The 24,244-nt window shown below is 42.5% G+C and overlaps 3 protein-coding genes across 7 annotated transcripts; 1 reads left to right on the top strand and 2 right to left on the bottom strand.

Moving 5' to 3' along the window:
- Window positions 1–125: 125 nt before the first annotated feature.
- Window positions 126–3,181, bottom strand: LOC149732878 (large ribosomal subunit protein eL20-like). The gene is made up of 5 exons (XM_089882844.1): window positions 3,023–3,181; window positions 2,042–2,157; window positions 1,471–1,620; window positions 630–783; window positions 126–256 (listed from the first exon to the last, which is right to left on the bottom strand). Exons 1-5 carry the CDS (start codon window positions 3,038–3,040, stop codon window positions 158–160), a joined length of 537 nt encoding a protein of 178 aa, XP_089738970.1. The 5' UTR covers window positions 3,041–3,181; the 3' UTR covers window positions 126–157.
- A 359-nt stretch (window positions 3,182–3,540) lies between these two features.
- Window positions 3,541–23,936, bottom strand: LOC149732876 (uncharacterized). Of its 5 annotated transcripts, none has more exons than XM_089882824.1 (15): window positions 22,643–23,936; window positions 22,397–22,484; window positions 21,184–21,246; window positions 15,168–15,315; window positions 14,852–14,966; window positions 14,072–14,577; window positions 13,637–13,944; window positions 13,362–13,494; window positions 12,474–12,580; window positions 12,155–12,277; window positions 11,459–11,846; window positions 11,059–11,288; window positions 4,472–10,811; window positions 4,134–4,187; window positions 3,541–4,044 (listed from the first exon to the last, which is right to left on the bottom strand). In XM_089882824.1, exons 1-13 carry the CDS (start codon window positions 22,852–22,854, stop codon window positions 10,728–10,730), a joined length of 2,505 nt encoding a protein of 834 aa, XP_089738950.1. In that variant the 5' UTR covers window positions 22,855–23,936; the 3' UTR covers window positions 3,541–4,044; window positions 4,134–4,187; window positions 4,472–10,727. The 5 variants fall into 5 exon arrangements, with proteins under 5 accessions (XP_089738950.1, XP_089738949.1, XP_089738952.1 ...); XM_089882823.1 differs by having other exon boundaries at window positions 4,571–10,811; XM_089882826.1 differs by having other exon boundaries at window positions 4,571–10,811; window positions 13,637–13,869.
- Window positions 6,302–9,693, top strand: LOC149732877 (uncharacterized). Its single transcript, XM_089882839.1, has 7 exons — window positions 6,302–6,439; window positions 6,678–6,817; window positions 7,604–7,724; window positions 7,954–8,079; window positions 8,446–8,613; window positions 8,976–9,130; window positions 9,430–9,693. The coding sequence occupies exons 1-7, from the start codon at window positions 6,350–6,352 to the stop codon at window positions 9,536–9,538; spliced, it is 909 nt and encodes a 302-aa protein (XP_089738965.1). The 5' UTR covers window positions 6,302–6,349; the 3' UTR covers window positions 9,539–9,693.
- Window positions 23,937–24,244: the final 308 nt, after the last annotated feature.

Below are 24,244 nucleotides of genomic sequence, written 5' to 3'. Positions count from 1 at the left end.
GTAAAACTTTCTGAACTACTACATTTCTTCATCTAAATAATACTTCAATCAAAACATGATATCATAACATCTAGAATCTAAATATGGAATCCTTTCTGGTCAAATTTTGACCTATGTTCATACAATTTCATAAAGTTGTTTTATTTCTGCTCAATTCTTAGAAGAACAGGTTTGGTTTGTTGGTTGTGAAACGTGGTGCATTCTGCTGCTTTTTGCTCAATACAGTTCTTCGCATGGGGAATTTAATCTTGGAATCCTAAAAGAAAACAAATGCGTTTTAGTTTTAAAATCGTCCTAATCTGATTTTGGCATCTAATATTGAGAAGTGTTTTTGGAGCATAATATTGTTGTATATTTTACGCATATTTAACAACAAGTCTATCATACAACTATCTATGAAGAATTCAATACCTACACAGTGATACATATTTTTATCAAAACTAGAATGTCAAAAATCTCAAATATACAATAATCCAATTAAAAACAAAACAATTTAAAAAATGATTCAATATATATACATGTAGTGTCGCACCCAGGGTGGGGGTGTTAGGCTTTTTGGGTGGCTGCAACACTGTTTATATATATACATATATATATATATATATATATATCATTATATATTAACTTACATGGAACTGTTGAACATGCTTTCGCTTGCATTTATTAGCAGCCACTTCTTCCACTCTCATGATTTGAATGGAGCCAGGTCTGGCACGATGGCGAGCACCCATGTCTCGGTAACAAGCGGTAACAGCACTTGCTACTTTCACATCACGGTACTCTCTAGAAATATATCAAAGTGTTATTTGCATACATTTATGCACCTATTCAGATAAATCAAACTAATGTGAGATGTGTTAGGAATTAAACAGGTAAAGGTAGCTGTTCCAAACCCTGAAAATTTGTATGTGTTAGTGCAAATGTTTAGGTAATTATTCAATCAGATATAACATGAATTAAAAAAATGGGATCCGATATACATAAATCAGACAGTAAAGGTAGCTATTCTAAACATTGAAGATATTTTGCGAGGTATGAAGTATGAACATAGTAATCAATTTTGTTTGCAGTGTCTGTTAAATCATATCAAGTTTACCAGATCTGTTTTTTGGTATTTTTAATACAACTGAACCAAGATTGCAACAGCAAATCATTAATTATTCTCTGAATCAGAAACTCTGAACTTGGAATTCAGCCCTGACCATCCTATGTGGGTAAGGTCCTTGCTAAGAATCTGGGATTAAGTCCAGATTTGGGCGAAACCACACAGGAAGCTTTATCTAAGTATTTCATGCAACCAGTGTAACTGCATCCTGGACTCTATTCACAACACAGTCCTCAACTAATCCAACTTAATCTACGCGCTGTTCGTGAGTATTTCAAAGATCTTTGTTCGTGCTGTTTCAGCTGTTCGCGCTGTTCGCTCATATTTTAGAGACACCCGTCCTAACTAATCGCAACTTAATCTACCTGTACATGTTGTGAGTTCCACTGCGAGAATCGTATCTCAACCAAATACCGAAGTTCTTGACACGACCAGGTCGTGGTTCGGATCGCTTGCTACATTGCAATATCTCACCGGCATTCTTCTTAATCTTCTTGTAGTAAGAAATGTAATACCTGGAAATACAGCAGTCTTGAATGCATGTGAATCGTTGTGTAGATGTGTGTATCGATCATCATGAATAATGGATCAGGTATTTTTTGATGGAATAAGTGTGTTATGGTACTACACACTTGCATTGGTATTGCTGTCCCTTTTATGGAAATACAGCAGTCTTGAGTGCATTTGAATCGTTGTGCAGATGTGTGTATCGATCATGAAAAATAGATCATGTAATTTAGGGTAAAAATAGTGTGTTATACTTATATACTACATTCTACACACTTGCATTGGTATTGCCGTCACCTTTAATTTATACAAGTCTGTTATGTCAACCAAGGGTTGAGGTTTTGACAAATATGACCCAGCAGCCAAAACCTGATACTTATACATGCACACAATAGGTGTAATATACACTTCATGCCAAAACTGACTTACCAGAATCTTGATTTGGCAGCGATGTGGTTTGGAGCAAATAATCGCATTCGGTACAAAGGTGGGTTGGGGACTGCCTCGGATGGCAGTTTACGCCCAACAACCTTGTATTCTTGGAGCTAAAATTACATTGGGGTTAGTATAAGATGCACATTTTAAACATTTTCTAAAGTGTTCGGTATAAAAATATGTTATAGCAATAACCTTGAATATTTACAGTCAAAAAGGGACAACTCTAAATACCACAATACAGCACATACACGCGAACATCATGTTGTATAGAGCACATACAGCATATACGGCACATACATGCGAACATCATGTTGTATAGAGCACATACAGCATATACGGCACATACACGCGAACATCATGTTGTATACTATAGAGTGCTGTATATGCTGAATATGTGTTGTATGTGCCGTATGTGCTCTATACAACATGATGTTCGCGTGTATGTGCTGTATGTGCTGTATGTGCTGTATGTGCTCTATGTGCTGTATGTGCTGTATACAACATGATGTTCGCGTGTATGTGCTGTATGTGTTGTATGTGCTGTATGTGCTGTTTACAACATGATGTTCGCGTGTATGTGCTGTATATGCTGTATGTGCTGTATACAACATGCGTGTATGTGCTCTATATGCCATGCGTGTATGTGCTGTATATGCTGTATGTGCTGTATATGCTGTATGTGCTGTATTGTGGTATTTAGAGTTGTCCGTCAAAAAGGCATCTATAGGATTATATATAATACACACTTGAAGCTATTTCTAAACATATCTATGTAAAACTATCGTATAGTAATTTAGGAGTTTTATATCAAACTCTACAAGGTTTTTAGACCTTTAGTAATTTATTTGTCACATTTCAGCGCCTGTGTGATGCATTGATAAACCTTCTAGGTAACATTTACATAAATACCAAGAAAAATAACATGAATAGAATGAATAGACGCCTACATCCCCATATTAAACTTAAACTAACCTCTCCCTTCGCTTTCATGTTACTTGGCTTGGGATATAGCTAGAAAAGAAATTATCACGTTGACGCACTGAATTGTGGGTAATTTTGACAAGAAAGGGTCAAAGGTTGGACCTTTTCGCCAAAGTTTTCGGTAGCAAATTGGGGACCATAATGAAACGTCGATTTTAAAGGAAATTTTAATACAACCCGCAACCATAAACGATAAACATTTTAACTATTAGATAACATGTGCCGAGTAACAATTAAGCTTTTACAAAAAGTGTTGAATAAAAAAAGTGTTGAATATATTTTACAGTTTTATCTCTGGAAGTGTTTCCTTTTTTACGACCAATAATGGAGCCATGTGTCACCGTTAGCTGTATTAATAAATCTTTATATGAATAATGTAGTCTTGGTTACTTCTGTATGAGTCGTCTGTAATTATAATCCACGAAATACATTTGTAAATATTTTTACTTAGATATACGGACTCTGCTCTGACTTAACTAAAACGTATGGTTCAATATACTTCACAAAACTTTCCAATTGGTATAAAAATGTATTACATTGAAAAGTACAAGACCAGGCAGGGTAAACCATGACCGACAACAAGTTTTCCACAACAGCTCCATCACGAGGATTTTAAAGCTGTTACTTCATTCGCTGTTGACGCCATGATTACCACAGTCACTGGTTCAACGTGGTAAGCCAACTTTGACAGAATACAATTTACCAGTGCGTTTATACACTTGAAGAAAATGTTATACAGTATTCTGTAAAAGCTGGGCTTTTAATCGCCAGTCAACGTTTTTAAAAATTCATACAAAAAGAATCTGTTCGGTAAAACACAGTTTAAAAATTGGATTCGTATAAAATTATACGTTGGTAATACTGAAAATTATAAATAGTTGCGTTGACTGGTGACATCCATGTTTGAGTTTAACCTCATCCTCCCCTTTGTACTCGTGGAGGGTCAACAATAACTGGCGGTTTCTCGCTGGTTGCGACCGAGTAGGAAGGCGGGGCTGCTGACCCTCGTCCACCTGGAAAATAAGAAAATTGAATATCTACATTTAAATAGCATGTGGTGCTATGATGATGTGCATTAAACAATAAATAAATGATGGAATACCTTTCTCGGAGCTGTCGCCTTTACATGTAACGAACTTCCAGCATTCTTGGAACGCTGTAAAATATCGTTTACAATTAGTTACAATTACTATAGTAGGGTAAAGTGGCTACCGTTAGCGCATAACATTTAATATTTCCTAATCGTTTTTTAACAATGCTGTTTCAAATCGTGAGGATGCGGTTATAAAAAAATTATTCTTTGTTTACTACACAGAATTATAGACGATAAAAGAGTATGAAAACGGAACCGTCTCACCCTAACAGACAAATATCGCTAAGTAACATGGCATATAAAAAACTGAAATGACACAATCTATAATATATAAGACCATTGCCTACCTAGATTTTAAAAATCATATTTATCAAAGTAACAAGGTATACGTTTATAGACAGCTACACCTATAACCGCGTACCGCCATAAGCTATTAAGTAAATCACCTGAAATAATGAGTCAGCACATCTTGGTAATAAGCACCAGGTTTACCTGGCTACAGTTACGTTTCAATCAGCAATTTTAATTAGGTCGTTGCCTAGTTGGTCTCTAAGTTAAATGTGGTACAGTTTAGACTGGCATATTGTTACGCCCCCCAGCAACAGTGCACTACTCATTAGCGCGTATAACCCTTTTAGCTAAAATTCAAACAAGTTTGAATATAACCAGTGCAAATTATCAACGTTGCCAAAAGACTTACAACACGCCTAAAAGCATCTTATACTCTGCTGGATATATCTACAACTATAGACCGGTCGATCGGCAAAGTGCTTGTATTCATAATAACAACCATCTGCCAGGGGAATGCTGCCCGATTAAGTTTTAAAATTAATTACGCCTACCAAAAATACGTCATCGCTTTAAATTAGAACGGACGATGGTGTAACGCTGTAGCTAAACTTGCAAGTCATCCTATAATATATCTTCACTCAAGTCGAAACAATTGCAAAAAAACAGGTTCTTTCGTATCATCCTAACTTGAGATATAGCGCTTACTTGATCATGGGCTCAACTACGTATCAAAGCAAATACTAATATAGCTGGAAACGGTAATACAAGCAGTCACTTTGATACTCGGTCATACGTAACCGCTGGCTCGACGTGGACCAGTGCATAATGGAATTGCTTCGTCATGCCTTTGTTTCTTTTACGTTGAGGCGCAGCGTTGAAAATAAGCGGTAGTTAAGTGAAAGCCATCATCGATTTCCACGGGATCTTTACAACGGGCTGAAAACAACCAAGCTATTTTCGTACCCTGCGTACATTCCTTGGAATTTGAAGAAGGAATCCCTATTGATACTGCCTGCCGCAGTACAGATAACTGTAGGCCTGTATTGTGCCAAAGTAAATTCAACAATTGTACACGCTCATCCTGTTTGCTGAATACACACAACGGTATGCGGGTACTGTTGACTCAGTGCGTTTCATGTTTCACCAAATGATTTGCTGTTACACTGCAAACCCGCTATTAAAATACATAGCGCTAATCTGGTAAGCAATATATGGCCAAACCAGCTGAGTGGCATGTTTTTTACTGACACCAAAGTATAGAACGGGCTGCGTTTGCTTCGTTTCAAACGGGCGTTGATTGGAACGGAAGTTTGCCAATATACAGTAAAGTAGGGGAAGACAGGACACCATTAGGATATAATATCTAAATGACCTGGGCGTGTTTTAAACAATTGGAGTCGTGAGGATACGGTTTTGCATTTATTTGAATGTTCTTTGTTTACTACCAAGCTGAACGAGAAAATAAAATGAAAAAGTATGTCCCACCCTACTATATATCAACTTTTTCCGCAGCATATGTCCCGCCTTTAATGTGGCTTGAATGTATTTCAAACAACTGCAATCATAACACTATGTTTCCGCGTTCCTTTAGCTACTGGTGTAAAGTTACACATGTCATTGTCATATTACAGTTTGCGGTTTGCATATGCAGGAAACTAGTAAACGGTTACAAAGATAGCAATCTTCCCGTATGTAGCTTTTGCACATAGACTAACAAGACTCGCATAACGGTTGAGTAGAATATTTAGCTGAGCATGGAACTGCTAGTCAATGTTTAACAAAATTATTATCAAATCGAGTGGACAAAGCAGAACTGCAAAGTCAGGAATAGTTGTCGGCAACCTGGTTGCTTTGCTATTTAGATAACTGGTGTTGCAGTCTGTGGGTTAACTGCCTAGTAAGCCAAGTTGCTTGACTGTGTTTAAACTTGAAGCATGGCGAACAAAGAAGCATTGAGAATTGCCAAACTTGGCACGACTTCGTTTTTCAAGAGACTTGGACCTAGAAAACCGTATGCTGGCAAAGTAAGCGATAGGTTGAACTTATACGGATGTAATCAACAGCAGAATCTCTTTAGTAGCGCGTAACAATCTCTTGCCATGAGATGCAATACTGTGTGGTAAGATGGAATACCTTTTGCACATACAATTGTGGTTTTTAAGATTAAACAACGAGCCCTGGGGCTACGAACGTTATATTAAAAATAGAAACATGTACCATCTTACCACAGCCTGTAATTTATGTTTGTTTTGTTGCTCGCAGGTAAAAGCAGTTATTTTAGACTGGAGTGGAACTACTGCTGATGCGCATGTACTAGCACCAGCTGTTGTGTTCGCCAAGGTCTTTGAAAAACATGGTGTTCCTATATCTATGCGAGAGGCTCGGCTACCTATGGGTCTAAGGTGGTAAACCTTTTTTCAGATGTAGTTCCTCTACAGTTTTATACGTATTGATAGTGATGTGGCCGAAGTGTGGTTCATATACAGTACGATGTAAATATGATATCGAGAATGGGGGAAAGATGGGACACCTTTTAATTATATTTTTTCGTTCCATTTGCTAGTAAACAGAAAAACATTCAAAGAATTATAAAACCGTATCCCTATATAATTTCCATATAGACCGTTGTTAATTGTTTAAAACACGGTCAGGATATTTGGGTATTTTTTGCTAAAAGTGTACCTTCTTCCCCCACAGTACTATACTCTACTCTTATACTATACTGAAGAAAATACATAAAACCCTTTTATGACCTTTTTTAAACCAAGAGAAAAACAACAACATTTTGCATTAACCTTATGGCCAGCGCAAGACAAACGAGCATTAAAAATGCATGCAGTTTTAGATCAATGACACAAATCGATATTATTTCACTGAGCGCTTTAGATTCAACGATTGCGAAACAATATTAAAGTAACATATGGGGCGTAAAGCGCTGTTTTAAGTCATGGCATAATAATTGACTTTTCTACCTTGAATGTAAATGCTCAAAAGGGCATACACCAACGAAAAATCCAGAATGCCGCGAAAAAATCCCATGCATTGTCCCACGGCCGATTTTTTACTTCAGAACGCGTTATTTTTAGAAGCTGTTTCGTTTTTTGGGCACTCTGGTGATACCTTTAGATCATATAAGCGACTTTATCTTTATACAAATTTTGATTGTAAATGTTTAAACGACGTCTCAGGAAAGATCTTCATATTGGTAAAATACTCGAAATTGAAGATGTATCTAAAAGATGGAAGCAAGCGAAAGGTTATGCTCCCGATCCAGAAGTAAACGGTAAAGATGTACAAGCAATGTTTAAGGTACAAGTTCCAACTCAACCATACACATAACATAATTTTTACCTATTTCTTCAAAAACAATAGCGAAGATCATGGCATTTAAAAAAAACGAAGAGAAGGGAATAAACAGCAAAAAAAGAATTGTTAAAACACGCTATGGATAAAGGTGTGGGAAAGGGTGTCTGTTAAAAAGCGTGGCTGTTACACCCACAGAAAATACAAAAAAATATTTATATATGTTTCTTTCTAGGACTTTGTACCAATGCAACTTGAAGTACTTGACCAATACACTACCCTGCTACCAGGCACCGCAGATGCAATTAACTATTTAAAGAACAATCAGATCAAAATTGGATCTTCGACGGGTTTTACCAAGGTTAATTTTTTTGAATTTTTTTGTCATGTATATTCAAAGAACTGTTGCCTATCGTTAACAAATATAATGTATAGTAGGGTGGGAGAAGATGGGACACCTTTCACACCTAATAACCAAATATCCTGATCGTGCTTTAAACAATCAACAACGATCTATGGGAGCTGTGAGGATAAAGTTTTATAAAAAATCGTTGAATGTTTGTTTACTACCAAATTGAAGGAGAAAATATATTAAAAAGGTGTCCCATCTTTCCCCACCCTACTATATATAGCTATAGGCCTATATCCAAGTCAAAAATTTCAAGTCAAAATTTCAAAGCAACAATTTTGAAGTCTCTGTGCTCAAATTTCATTTTAACATCTGCAGGTCATGGTAGACGTACTTCTTGCTGCGGCTAAGAAACAAGGATATTCTCCTGACAGCTCAGTGGCAGGCGACGAGGTACCAAATAACATGGGATTCAGACCAGCGCCGTTTATGCTTTACCAAAACCTAAATAATTTGGGTGTTTGGCCGATTGAATCGGTTATTAAGGTATGATATTATATCTAACTTTATTTTGTTGACATTTTTTGACATGAATGGGCTACATGACTAAAAGAGATATTCTGCCGAAATGAATGAATGAATATAAGTTATACTTTATCCTCGCGTGGCCGGAAAACGACAGTAGTCATAACACGGGTGTCAATACACATCATGCCAGCTACTACGAGGAGCCATGTATATATAGTAGGGTGGGGAAGATGGGACACCTACTACCAAATGCGACAAAAAAAGACACAATGAAAGGGTGTCCAATCTTCCCCCACCCTACTATATGTTACTTAGTGGCGGAATAGGAACGTCTGCTTAGTTTGATTTTTTGTTTTTGATTAACGAAATTTAACCAACAGGTGGACGACACCGTTAGTGGGGTTGGTGAGGGTTTAAACGCTGGGTGCTGGGGTGTTGGAGTGGCTGCGTATTCCAACTATACAGACGTCGACTCGCTGGAGGAGTGGGGGGAAATGAGTGAGGAGGAAAAAGAGAAAAGGAGAGAGCAGTCTCGGTAAGTGAGATGTTATCGTGATGTCAGAATTGCTACTGTTCGTCATCAAACACTTAAATGGCAGATGATTTTCTTGTCGCAATTCAGTGATATTAACATAATTAAATAGCAAGCACACATGACGCGCATACGAATTACATTAACGTGGATGATAAATTACTTCAATGTAATGTAATTTGCGAAAGTGTAATAGTACTTGGCAAGTTTATTAGACGTTTCAACTAAATTGATAATACTGTAACGAGCATGGACGACACTTTTCGTTTTATGGATGACGTGTTTTCCCTTTTATTTTTTAGCTCGGTCCTCTTGGGGAGCGGAGCTCATTACGTCATTGATAGTATCGCCCAGTTACCTTTGGTGGTTGAAGATATAAACGATAGGCTTGCGAAAGGAGAACGACCTTAAGTGACTTTCTACGAGAAAGGGTGGATTTAATGTCTTTGTGTTCCAGCAGTGACTATATGCCAATAATTTGACCGACTTGCGAGGAAAATAGCCTAATCAATTTTACTGCAAAAACGTTGTCCGTGAAATAAATAAATTGTGCTATTTGAACATGAGTTTGGTATTTCTATTTGGTGAGGGCCTTGGATTTAGGCAGATTTTGCCCGGTACCCAAAAGTTAAGTAACTGAAACACGCATATTGCTGTATTTTGTGCAGAATTTTTTAATCACATACGCGACATTCTGGGCGCGATCTCGCCCTTACAATGTACATTGAATGAGCACTTCAAAGAGGGGACGACTACGGCAGAAAAAGCTCATCACATAAAGAGAAAGCGCAAAGTTCTGCTACCGCAATATGCACATTGGGAGTATATGGTTAAAACGAAAGATTTTTTTCGCGGCGATAGCTCGCCCAAAACTGGAGGTTCGGCAGATCTTCAAGTTCAATGGCTTTCTCTGGTGTAAGAGCGACTGAGAAATAGCCGTAAACGGGGAATTTATTGCCCATTTATTTTCCCTTGTTTTTTTACTCGACGGAGGTGCTCCGACGGAACAATTGCGGAGGCTGGAGGTAGCTTTGGAGGATGGCCATAATACTAACATGGATAAATGACTGATATCACATGGAGAGATGTGGGAAAAAGGAGAGAGAGGGAAAAAGGGAAAAAAACAACAAAAAAGATATGCCTTCTTCCCTCGTTCTTGGGAAGCAACGGAAGAGAGTTGTTCGAACCAAAAATGAAAAAATCAAAAAAGGGGTGAGGTGGGACACACGGCGCACAACAAAAACTGAAAAATAGGGGTTGAAAAAACTTGCGACGATCGGAGAGTACGTAACATCGGATAATGCAAGAGATGGTGGTTTTGTGGGGATTTCAACGTTAGAAATACTTAAAAATCAAAACGTGCATCAAAACCGTGGGATTCAAGCATGAGACGCCGTCGTGAGTGGCTCACGGCGTGACGCTCATGAGTGCACGTTTGTGAGTGCCTAAGGTTTAGGTTATATGTACAAAGTTTCTAAAACGGACGAAGGTGGTTTTGCGCTGCTATCGCGGCTAAAGCTGGGCTTTTTCACGGCGTGATAAATCATGTCACTCGTGAGTGGTGGTGCTGTGAGCTAAAACGATCACTGACCGTGATGACTCATACGGTGACGGTTTCCGGCGACTCTAGTGCCACCTCGGACTTTCGATCGTCGGCATAGTTGTGCAAGTTGTCGATCTGGACCTGAGAATTGAACGATGAGTTAAATATTAAAACGCAGCTTCAATAAATAAATTGCTTAAGTTGAATGGATAAATGGACGTAACTTTTTTACCATCGCCTGACGGGGGTCAACGACAGTCGTTGTAACACCGGTGCTCTGTTTAACTGGCAAAAGTTTAACTCATAAATCCCAATCTAGATAGCCTATATGGTTATATTCTATACAGCATACGAATTGCTATTCCATGGTGTATTTATACAAACGTACCTCAAGCCCGCTTGGCTCGGAACTGTCGCCTTCTGGGCTCGCAATAAGAGCGTTGGATTCTGCAGCCTTTTCGGCACCAGAGCAAGATGCGTGGTTAGGTTTGCCATATGGAGCGCAAGCTTCCCGTCGCATTTTGCGCCGCATTCTACGTTCCTGCATCATGTGTGTAAGTTGTTGAAGCTTGGAGCGTGTGGTGTTGTTTTCCTGCTGAAGCTGCTTCAATCGGCCCACTGTAGAATTGAAGATATTATAGCGCTGTGCATGGTTATACTTATAAGGTAATAGGCCAAAATAGATTTAATCCCAGGTCCTTGACAAGGACCTCACCCACATAGAATATAAAAGTTACCCCACTATGGAAAGTAGTTAAATATCGCTAAATACAGAAATGAAGACTTACTGTTGATATGCGGCGCTTGCTTGCTTGATCGTCGACTAGAACTGGACGAGCAGCAGCACCAGTACGGGGACTGGCGGGACTTGGAGCTTGAACTTCCGGCGTGGTGATCGCCATAACGTCGATGTGGGCATTTGCCCGACACTCGCTGATGATGGTAGCAGTTATCAGGCGGGGTGACGATACCGTTGTTATGAGTATAGTGGTGGAAAACGGCCGCTTGACCGGCCATGTGCTGGTACGCAGCGTAAGAGTGTGGGACCCCTGTTTGGGAACCGGGAAGGTAGGGATACACGTATGGTGTATTGTTAAACTGTTGGGGTAAGTAAGGGTGTGGAAAGTGCTGAGGGTGACGACTTCTGCTGTGTTGTGGACGACTGGTGCCTGCCTCCTGCAGAATAAATTAAAATTATTGATTAATATTTTATTTATTGTTAGATATGGGATGTATAACTGTCACATAATGTAAACTGTTATAAAAGGTGTATAGTTGTCAAATGATATATAACTGTTACATAATGTATAACTGTTTTAGTGATGCATATTTATGTTGCATATTTTATGTTTTCGCCGCCTGGTGGCGCTAGCAAGCTATGATTTTCCGGTGATTGCGCCATGCTTCGACACAGTAGAACAAACGACTTTTTGTCGTGAGCGGCTATAGAATATAACCCTATATAATCAAATGGAGGAACTAACCTGTTCAGCTGGTGGGGTTGGTGTCTCTCTGGTTGGCTCGTTGGTGGCACTTGTACCAGCTTGCTGTTTCGTGAAATGATCCTTCAGCAGTTGAGGTAGCATCCCAATATTCCCTGCCTGCCCCTGGATAAGAGAATGTTCATTGAAGTAATGTATTGGGTTACTGTTCAGCAGTATCAGCAGTCCATTGTTGCCTCACAAAGGTCGCTACGTCAGCAGGGACGTAACAAACGATCATTATGACTCGAGGCATGCCAGCTATTCGAGGTGTTGACGACAAAAAAGTCGCTCGCTTCCGCGAAAGGGAGATTCTCCTTACCTGGTAATGGTTGGTCGCACTCAAGAGATCGGTCAAAATCTGCAGGATGGTCTGTGGGTCTCTCTTAGGTCGGCCGTCGTTGTCCTGAATGTTCGGGTGCAACGAACCTGCGCCAAAAATCCGTTTATGACGCGGTTTGTGTACCGAGCGGCTTTGCACAGTAAGCACTGCGGGGCATAGGCCACTGAGTTCGTGTATTCGTGCGCAGCAAAAAAAACGAGGCCGATCGTGTACTGCGGCTTCCGCGGTCGGCTGCTACAGGTTTTCATATGTACATTGGCTACATTGATGGTGAAATTACAATGTAGCGGACGGCGCTGATGAATGACCGGCTGTGGTATTGAAAACATGAACCGATTGCACCACTGGTCGCATACGAAACGTCAATATAGCGCATGGAACAATACGGGAAGCAGCCACTCGAAATTTCCGCATGTAATTTTATTCATTACAACGGTACAAGCGCGAGTTTGTAAAGATGAAGTGGCTTTATGGGCGTCGCGGCCGCCACGTTAACTCGATTGTACATACACGTGCTTTGGTACACCGCACTCTGACGTCACAGCGGAAGTGTGACGTCACACAGACTGCATCGGCATGTTTTGAATTGGTCGCCGACCGATTGTCGTGTTCGGGCTGGCGTATTACACTATTAAACAAGCCACACACCGATCCAATCGTGTCGTTGCAAAGTGTTAACTAACATAAAACTTAACCGCCAGTAGGCACGAGGTGGTGCGAACGGTAACTTGATCGGATTACAGATTTATATAACTAAGCGCACGGCCAGCAACAAACGCGGAAATGCTTAGTGACGACGCAACTACTGGACGATGATAAGCCATCCGGAGATTGTACGCAACAATAGGCATTATGATATCATCGTACCTGAAAAAGTCCCGGAGAAAATCCCAGGTCCGTGGGTCGTGAAAGAGTCGATGGATGCTCCTGCTGCAGGAACAGAAGGAGTGGGAGAGGAAGTTGTTGCCTGGGATGACCTGGGACGCTCTTTTTGGGAGCTCTGAAATAAATATTAAATTATATACTATTGTTAATGGAAGGCACAAAGAAAATGTAGCCGCAGTACACTGGTACCTAGACAGCTTATCAATTACCACTGGGCTGGAGCAAAGGACATTGAATGTTTGCGGAAATACACGAACCTTGCCATTACTACGACGGTGGTAGGCAGAATTATCCGAGGAAGAATGGTGTTTTGCAGCATGAACGATCGATGAGATTTCTGAAGCAAGCTCAGGGCTGCTGTACGCCACACACTGCTGGTGAGCGCCACATAAACGCCGCAATCGCTGCATCTGGCGCATTACTCGTGGGGTGCCTGCGGAATTCGAAATTGAAAATGATAGAAATTCCAGCCTCGTCTTTATTGGCACTCCTGTGCGAAATAAAACGCACCGTTCAGCAAATGTGACAGACGAAGTGCATACACTCCCACGCCGCATTATTCTGTCTATGTAAAAACTAAAGTAAACACTTTATATTTGTACAGGCCATACACTCAACTAAAATAACGGTGGAATTAGCATTTTTGTTTGGTATATAAAGTCACGATAAGGTATATGATGTCACAATCGTACCATTCAATGAACTGTTGTGCGTGAGCGAACCAACTCCGGACGTAATCTTTCCGCTCGTAGTAGAGGCACGTCTGTAGTGGTAGTTCTGGCTGTTTGTGGGGTAAGGGGTCCCAGAAGAAGTTCGTCGGGACGAGTGGGTCCTGGGGTCCATCTTTGCCTTCCCTGAGCTCGATTTCTGGGAGCTGCTACTCTGGGATGTAGATGTACCAAGTGATGAGCAAGCAGTGACCAGTTTGTCGAGGTGGGATGGTTTATCAAGGGGTAGGTGGGGTAAGGAAGCCACTGCAGCTCGTTTCAAGGAGGGACAGGGGGTTGTTTTGTACAGTAGGCCGGTCGTGGGTCCTCCCATACCAGAGGCCGCTGCCAGCGGTGTTGAGGTGTCCCGTTGGCTTGACTCGGATGAAGAGGATTCGAATTTTGTGGTTTCGTTTTCGGGGGAGAGAGATGACGTCACAGAAGCGGGAACTCGGGATATTGGGTTGAATGCCGGGTTGTTGGTCCATAAGCTGGAATAATGTAGGGCGGATGAACTGTATGTTTCGGTATGAGGGTGCTCTTTTTACATTTCGTTGAGTATTTCGGGACCGCCTTATTTGGCAATTGCCAATAGATTAATCGTATGACGCGCCCACACACGATTGCAAATGGAAAATTGGTCACAGTGCGTGGCGTAGAATCGTGGCGCTTTATGAAAACACGAAAGCCGGTCTGCGAGGTAGGCGTAGCTGTGGCAGAAACAACAAATATTCCGGTAAGGGCTAATTTTAGCGGCGTTTTTACCTGGGTGGAAGGCAGTTGAGCGCTGCCGAATGGTCCGGCGAACAGCGAGGTGGGAAACCCGGGATGTGATGCGATCGGTGACGGTTGTGGCGAGAAGACCGTTGCCCGGATCTACCTGTAAAGTGAGCGGTTTTGTTAGAAGTTTCGTAAGCGACAAGAATGGACAATGTGCGAGGGGCGCGGTGGAAAAACTTCCTACTTAAGCCCTTTGTGTTCGGAGGGCGTGGCAGTGGTGTTTCACTGAGGCTTTTAATTTGGGAAGGTATAAAAAAACATGGGGTGATAATAAGGTTTTTTTGCGAAATAATAAGCCGACCTGGCACTGATGGGTGTGTTGTAGGCGTGGTCCCTGCATTGCTTCCTTGTACCATAGACTGCTCCAGTTGCAACTGCACAAACATCATATGGTCTCCAACACGTAGTGCGAGTGTAAGTGGCGATCGACCCGATAAAAAATCATCAATCTAAAAAAAGAAAATTGATAAATCAAAATAGCAGAATAATTCTATATGGCAAACAAAAATGCAATTAAGCTTAGGATGCAGCCGTGGTGGCGTTAGGTGAAAGTGGCTAACGCACCTGCCAGCCAGGTCCCACTCGTTGCTAATTCGTTTTCGGGCGCTGGCTGACCGGTTTAAAAATTACGCGATTTCTGGCTGACGGTCAGGTCTGAGTCAAGAGACTTTGCGTCTTCTGTGATCAGACTTGACTTGAAGACGAACGAGATCTGATTTCGAGGGAATGGAGGTCGCACAGGGGTGAGATCCCGACAAGGAATATCAAATTAACCAGTGACAGGATGGTAGTAAGCGCTTAGCAGAAGCGACGGGAAATTGGGCTCATGTTATAGGCGGAAAGCCGCTTCGAATAGATAATCCTGGCTGCTGGCTGTCGGTCGTCCGTTGTGATGGCTGCAACGAGGCTACGTCACGCTTGACTTGGCATAACAGGTGGCAGGAGCATGATTCTAATTTGGGAGGGTCGATATTTCACTGGTGCCTAACCTTTAATTGCGGATCGCTTTGATCGATACGGTCCGATTCCGCGTGGTCGGTGCGCTGGTGATCGTTTGCCGAAAATAAATACTGATCGTGGGTTTAATTCGATTTCAATGCAATGATGGATCACACGCTGGGTCATGTCAATGCATGTTGTTTGTTTTGTTACGATGACTTGCCGGAAAATGGCTAAGAATTCGATGAAATCTCGCGCACCTCGGGGCCGGGTAGATTGCACTGGGTTCCGAAGCGCACGCTCCGTTGCTTCGAGGAATCGTGTCGGCGCCGATTTGACGAAGGAGGGAAAAAGGCGTGGAATTAGAGGTCGGAAAGCAGCTATTGTTCTTTCCGAGGCGAATCGCCGCGGGACGCTGCTGTGACTCAGTCCCTCTCCTCTCTTTCTTTATAGCGAACAAAGGAAGCCGCGGTTCCCACCCTTTTCTACAGCTGCTTGCTTTTCTTTTATGAGCGTCTTCATTGGCATCATTCATGTTTACACTCAAACGTTTCGCGCACGCGAAAATCGGCGTCCCAAGCGGCGAGGCGACGCTTTCCAGGCAGTAATTGGCGATCAGGGCGGCGCAGTGGCCCGGGATGGCGCGGTGCAGCACGGTCAATGATTAAACGGCCTGACATACGACCTGGCCCAACATGGCACAGCAGGCCCACGCATAGGAACGGTTCATGTGCTCCAAGCTATTTGCATCAGAAATAGTTCCTCATTCCACTGTGATGAGCAACAACAAGATATTTCTCTTTAAACACAGCCCTGCGTCATTGTGGATTGTTTTCTCAGCAATATGGGATGTGTTTTTAGTTTCCCAACAGCACCAATGTATGTAATGTTCCTGAAGTGTGCTTGGATGGCTAGGCAGTGGCAGTCATCGAGGCTTACCGCTCAGAATAATCCTCGAATCGCCCTGGGGATTTTGGCCAAGAGCATTCAAAGAGAAAAGAGCGAGCTTCAATAACGCGTTGTTAAAAGTGTACGGGACGCTGGGCCGAAACAAAGCTGGTAGGATCGATAAAATCTATAGCGCGCTGTGGATACGGTCTACTCACACGCGAAGAATTCGGAACAATCCATTCGACTTGTTTTATAAGGACCTGGTATGACCCCTCTTCAGTAAAGCAGCATACCAAGTACTGTTTCACACCCATTGGCCCAATTTTGGGTTTCTTCACCGCGGTCGGTACACGCCCACGGATTATAGGGCTCCAGCTTTCCACAAAAGGTCTCCACTGTTCGCTACCCCAGCAGGTGACGAGAAATCGAAAAATCAATTGGTTTCCACTGCTGTGGTGTGGAAAAAGGGCGTATTGTAACTGTATTGTATTGGGAGCTCATAATAGACACAGAAGGGCCTTTGTTTCTGCGTTATCGATTGAATATAGCTGCTGTTAGTTGGTGGTGGTATATTCAGTATTTGAAGTGGCGAAAAAAGAGGTCGCGTTTCCTCTCTGACGATATTATCGGGAGGTATTTGTTTTCTCTGCGGGATTTCAAGAAAGAGAAAGCGGCGAGAGAAGCAATCTTCTCAGGCGCGGATAAAAAAGAGAATGAATGCGCGATGTTTGCCGAAAGGACCGGAGCTTCGCTTGCCCAAGCCAAGCGAAGTATTGACCTCACATGCGACGCGGAATCTCCGCTGAAGCGTCATGAAGTACGCTCAAGTGACCGGCGCATCGTAACGCGTCATTTCGACCCCGAAAACAAAATAAAAACGAAACCCTTCGACCAGAAAGAGAGGGGTTAGTAGGGATTTGTGAGAGCTAGAGTAGGCTTCCAGCAAGCAGTTTGAAGTGCACAACAATCCTACTTCGTTGAAACGCAGAACGCGGCTTGAAATAAAAGTAGAGGGAGCAGTAAAGCGGTCTGCATACCAGGACTCGATTTATCGATACACATTTAAATACACGTACGGACACAAGTCATAACTCAATTCAATACACACATACTGCGTCATAGGATGAAGTAGTTAAAGTAATAATGCCAAATTATATTTAACAACCGTCATTCGTCACCTTCTAAAGCAATATAGGTCGATTTCCCGGCAAAATACCAAAGAGACCATCGCTAATTAAACTTAGGCGGTCCGCAGGCGAGTTTTAGAAACGAGAGGTAATGTGATGTCAGCAACTTCGTAGAATGGCCGTAAAAAGCGAGTTAGACACGCCTGTTAGAAGGTAAACGATGCAAAGTAAAATAAAAAAACGTGAAAACAAGGTGTATTCGGCTTAGAATAGGCTAAGCTTCAAGCTCAGCAGATTGGGCATCTGTCCCGCTGGGCACGGGTTACAAATCCAGCATTAAATTAAGAGCAATCCTAATCTGGGACGTGTCACGGCACCAGGCCGTTCTATTTGGGTCGCTGGTCGATCTGACCACGGCTCACGTCGGCGTCGATGTAATGTGTACTGTTACGGAGCGGTCATCGATTGGGACAACGATGATCGGGTTGGGCGTGAGAATTTTTTCTGGCGAGCGATAACACACTATTGTTTGCTCTCAAATGGGCGCTTTGTTGACGCACCAGGGCCATAAAACCAAAACCGCAACCGCGTATACAAGGGGCAATTGGGTCGAAGTTTGTAGCGGAATCGTGCAAGTTACAGGGATTCGTTTTCTTAAGAGATTACCCTTCTTGCTTTAGAAACTTGGAACACACAGGAAAACAACTGCGCTAAATCCCAAGGGAACAGGGAATGATCGGATGTGACAAATGTAATTACGGGGTTGCCCGAACATGTCTGCTTCCTGGTACGTTGTACTGCATCACAAGCAATTACTCGTATCGATGCGAAAATACCCGATTGACCGAAAAGCAAATACAAATTCCTGCCAAGGATTAAAACACAGCGGGCCTTGAAATGAGACGTTGAAAGCTTGCAACTGGTTTTACTGTAAGTTTAAATGCCACCATTTGCTGATGTGTATTATGCGTGGCCCAAGCACGTATAGCTGGCATTGTTACGCCCACAAAAACAACTGGCAGAAATTTGCATTGGGACAAAGGCGCTTTGCGGGGTTGGCGTTCCGAAGTCGATGAAATGAATGCGAGTTCCGCAAACTCAGTTGCGCAATTGAAACTTCAATAAGAGCGTGGTGTCGACGGATTTGGTGGGAAGGTGCAGCTTGGGAGCAAATACACAACCACACAATGCTGAGGGACGACTGAGCGGGTTTCCAGCGACTCACCTATCTTCGTACAACAATTGGCCGTGATAAGACACGGATAGGCCCAGTTTACAAAACGGCAGACGAGTGGTTTCCTGTCCGTAGCTTGCCTGTCTGGCCGCCATGCGAATAGTCATCGCGTCCGGGATTTTAAACATAAACAACGTATAAACACGGCAGTGACGGACACTGGACACTACGTAAGCATTGGGACCCGCTGTGGCGATTAAAAAGGCTTTAAGAAGGGATGAAAGGGAACGATTTTAATGGGGCGATGAAACGCCTGGTTTGCTGGGAATATCGACTTTTAACATTCAGCCACCTGGTGCTGTCACACAGTTGCCGGTATTGGGGAGGCAGGCAACGAGTTCCCTGCAGGCCTCTCGCGTCATTTCGGTTAACATCCATCACATTTCTGGAATTCGATAACAGGAAAGGCTGCTGCAGCAGAAGGATGAGCTGCTGACCACAGAGTGTTAGTGAGAAACGCTCGCGGCGATTTGCGAAATGGGCGACGCGAATACGCAAGTTTCTACCGACAACGGGCTCTCATATTAGATAATTAGAGAGCTCTTCGCAGAAACAACGTAAAAGGAAATCGCCCTCATTCAAAAAAGAGCACGCCCCGAAACTCAACGACCTTAGTTGATACTTTGGTGATTCTGCAGCGGCAATCAAGCGAGAAGGCACCATGTAATCCAGCCATGGCGACCTTTCACGTTGGCGCTTATCAAACGGCTCGAATTCCTGCGCGCAGCCATCACTTATTAACCAGGCCCCGGGCAACGAGAGTTCCTCCTGAGTCACCGGCTGAATTATTGATACGGAGCTATTGCCGGCTCCGCTCTGTTTGCTTTGCAGTCCCGCTGGCCAAAATAACTCTTCCGAGAGCCTTCCTGCTTGCCAACAGCAACGAGTGTTTAATGTTCAATGGTCCGAGATGGCGCGATTCGCTATGAAGTTCCAACGGGCCGATCGGGTTTCCGCGTCGCTTTGGGAGTCTTGTTAAGTTCGCATGATATTTTTACAGCACAGGAGCGACAAGCCTGTGGCGTGAGTTTAATCGTAACCAGCATATCTGTACCAACAGTACGACAGAACTCGCCGGGAGCGCGGTTGTTCCAGTTAAAGCCAACTCGTTCGCAAAACCTGAGAGGGCCTATTATAAACACGCTGGCAACAAAGCGCGATTCCACCGCCCAGCTTCCCATTACTAGACTGGCCAACGAAGAGATTGATGTAAGTAGGCAATGACGACCAGTCACCAATGCTTTTAATTAACTTTACATGTACATGCGAATTCGTTAACCGAATGTGGGGCGCTGAAAGAGAACGGGCCACAGTGGTAGGCCGGGTCAACCACAAATGGAACACTTCGTGCCAAACAAAGGCCGTGAAAGGAAAGTCAGATTTATGAGTTCTTTGTTGTACGGCATTGGAGCCTCGATTAATCAATGGGCACGAAGCGGAAATGTTTTGCTGGATCAAATATGTATACCGCATGGTTGTGACAAAGTAAGCAAACAGCGGCCCACATAATTCGGCCACGCTCAGTTGTGAATCGACAGTTAAACTGAATGAGTCACTCGAATACGTCACACTAAGTGAGTGAGACCATCGCTTGTTGCTCAATGGCCGTGCAACTGAATCACTTACGGGAACTCCGCATGAAAGTTAAATTGTCATCGTTAAGACGATTATGGGAACCAGTCACCCGACGCAGAAGGCACACAGCGCCTGCTCACACAGCCGTGGAGTGCTGGCTGCCCGCACAAAGCAATGGAACATGATAGCGTTGCGGAAATACGAAGATGGGGTGTAACTCGAAGCCTCGTTGGCACACCAGCACCATAGGGGACGCCGTTTACTCTGAAGCACAGATGCCCGCCATTTCACCGCGTGTTCTCACGCCCCAGTTCGCTCGCCCGCGTTTTCTCTCGAGCGCAATCAAACAATAGCCAGGCATCGAGTAAGTTAATTAAAGCGACTCAAATTCATAATCGGTTGGGAAAGCGCGGCTTGTACGCACTGTGTAGAACACGCTGGAATAATACGGTTGTCGTCCCTCGTATCCAAAACAGAGAAACGCAAAGCATCTCAGTTAACTAAACATAGCATCGCTATGTTGTTACATTGGGAATGTAAAAGCAACTTACTTGTACGTCGGAGAGGCTTTCTATGGCTTGGATAATCGACTGTTGAGTTCCTTGTACTGTCGACTGTAAATACAGATACTTATGTTAAACAGTACGTCGGCCGTAAGACAACCGGAGACGAATGTTTGTTTATAGCTGGGTAAAGTAGGTTGGCTTCTTTGCTAATCACCGGCTATATTTTCGATTTACATTTACTATAATAAACAAATGGGGAGCTGCTAATTTTGGAGTGACTTAAGACATTATTCCATTATAAGTGCGCGAACGACTACGGAACGTGGCGGATAATGTGTGGCTTTACTTATAAGTCTTCGCCTGTAAGGATGAACCGCTTGACTAATGATAGGTTATTAGAGGGTTCCTAGAACGGACGACGTTTACGTGAGTAATTAAACGAGTGCCAGAAGACCATCAGGTCTTTTGGGTCGACTAGCTGGTAAATGGGCAGCTTATACAAGCCATTAGTAAATGTACATACGGGTAAAAGAGTGCCACGAAACGTATACTCGGAGTAACGAATGGGCGACGCTTTTCCGTACACGTATTCCTGCTTTGATTATTGCGTCACAACGGTGTTTATACTACGTAATTGCGTCCTGCGATATACCGGCAATATCCCTTTTCCCCTTTTCAGTTACCGGGAGATGAAGTGAGGTAAAAAGCGTCAACACTGACTCGAAACACGGAGGTGCTTACCGTTGAAAACCAGATGCGTTTTAATTAATCACAATATGCGAACTCATTTAAGCTTAAACCGAATCCGTTCTTTTTATATATACAACTCGAACGTGTTTGCTTTTTTTAGCTTGGTATTTTCGTGTGGTAGTCACGGCATTTGCGCCACTCATGGCTTAAGTTTGTGACGTCACAAACATCAGCTGTGACACGAAATTATGACGTCATAGGCGTGATCCACCTAAACGCGTTTCCTGGATATTACAACACTTTTAATTGAGTTTGGTAACTTAGAGCAAGAATGAACACCACAGTAACTAGTGATTGTGTAACATGGGACCTATATTACAGTGTGCGGTGTAATGACATTGGCATCACAATATAGCTATGTTTATGGGCTTAAAATTGATATTTTTTTATAAATACCCAAATCGCCGATACAATTTATACATCATTTTTGTAATTTAGATTGTAATGGTTTATGTTTTTAAGACATATTTTGTTCATGTACAAGTTAAAATAATTTAAAAAGACTTACCGAAAAACCACTTTCGACAGAAGGTAGCAACGTTATCTTATTTCCATCTTGAATTTGTTGGTCAGCCAACATTCCCGAAGTCAATACCCTGGAAGACATGTATCCTCATGTTTGGGTTACATAAAATTACAGCTGTATAAGCTGAAATGAAAAAAAAATGACCACTTTTTAGGTGGTTTTAAAAAAAGAGCTTCACTTGTGGTAAAGAATAGTCTTTTAAAAAATATTTTTTTCACTAAGACTTACTTTTCTTTAAACAGAATAGTCAATCGTTCCTTTGGGGTTTGCAAATGTCGGGCTATTTTCTTCCTTAGTTCTTCAACTGAGTCACTGGCTCTAACTTCCAAGTCAAAAGTGCCTCCAGTTATTGGACATATGGATAAAGTGATTGACTGTTGCGTTTCACAATTTCCAGCTGGTAACTCCGGAACGGAAGATGCTGTTTCTTTAGCATCCATAGTCACAAAAAGTGGTAACTTTCAAATGAAATTGACCCAGTTAGTTGGTCAACAGATTTAAACCAAATTCTTTTAACTTTTTCTCAAAAAACTTAGCTAAACTTTAAATTTAACTATACACAAATTTGCCTAAAATTCTACAAGCAAAAGTTTTGTTAAAAATATTAATAACAGGCACATAGTTTAACATATACAGTAGCCCGTAAACAGTTACAGTACCCAAATGAGGCACACACCTTGATTAATGAATTCATTATAGTGTTATTACAGGAAGAATCGGTACTGTTTTGATTCACGATAAGACGTCTATAAACAGACCAGGCGTAACAAAAACACTACCGATTGAAAACAACGACACAGCCACAAATGAAAATTTCACAATAAACGAAGAACGGATACTAGATAAGTACAACACGACACGGAATTAACTGGTAAAAGTCACACAAGCATCGTTTTTAGTTTCATGTCAATAAATCTTTTGATATAGTCTTACATCACCTGTATTCTGACTCTTGAACTGTACTAACACTGGCTTCAACGTAGAACAGGTAAACCTTTACTCCGTCCTGTACATATATGGAAAAGACCTTCTGAAAAGCTGGTTTTGTGGAGGTACTGAACTAACAGCCAAGCCCTTTTCGCTCCATGCTAAATCTGCAAATGAACTATTCCGAGCAGAACAGGACGCCAGGCCGTTCTCTTTCAATGTAGGTTAATACGGGGTAAGAGCGACGACAAAGCCGACACACAGAGCCCTCTGGGCACACGAAGTGCGTATTATAAAGACCGTACGACCAACACAGCAGTTATAGGAGAGGCTGTTTGTCACTCGACGCTGAAACGAGCTAGCACAATCGCCTGGTGAACGACCGTCTGTTCAACAATACAGAGAAAGGGCACTGAGAGCGCGAGGAGAAAAACGAGTGATTGCGAGCGCTGAGTGGGCCGAAAAAGGCTGTCGCGGCTGGACTCGAGCTAGCGGGGAGCTGCTGCGTCACCCCGTGTTTATTTTTGCGCTTTGCTCAATGGAGCCAGGACAGTTTTCTGTACCGGGGCGTCAGCTGGTACCGCTGAAACAACAGTCGCACCACTCCCATGATCAGCGCGTTCGTGATTTAATCACAGCTCAGTGCTGACAAAACCGTTCGTACATAATTGGTGTCAGCGCAACGTAACGCCCTGAGTAAGCCCGATGAGGTCGTGATACTGTATCGCATCACGCAATACACGAATAGACTTTATCATCGTCTGACGAACAACAAACGACAGTAAGTCAGTCGGGCCAATGTATCTACCAGCAGTTCAAACACTATAGGATTCGTGCCACTGTGCCACGTTTGAGTGCGATTTTCGTGACTAACGCAAATGTAAATGAACTGCCATCACATAA

The sequence above is a fragment of the Ciona robusta genome, chromosome 8 (assembly GCF_009617815.1).
Source record: "Ciona robusta chromosome 8, ASM961781v2".
NCBI classification, from domain to species: Eukaryota; Metazoa; Chordata; class Ascidiacea; order Phlebobranchia; family Cionidae; genus Ciona; species Ciona robusta.
Note: the sequence above shows the minus strand (reverse complement) of the source record. Positions and strands in the feature narration are given on the sequence as shown.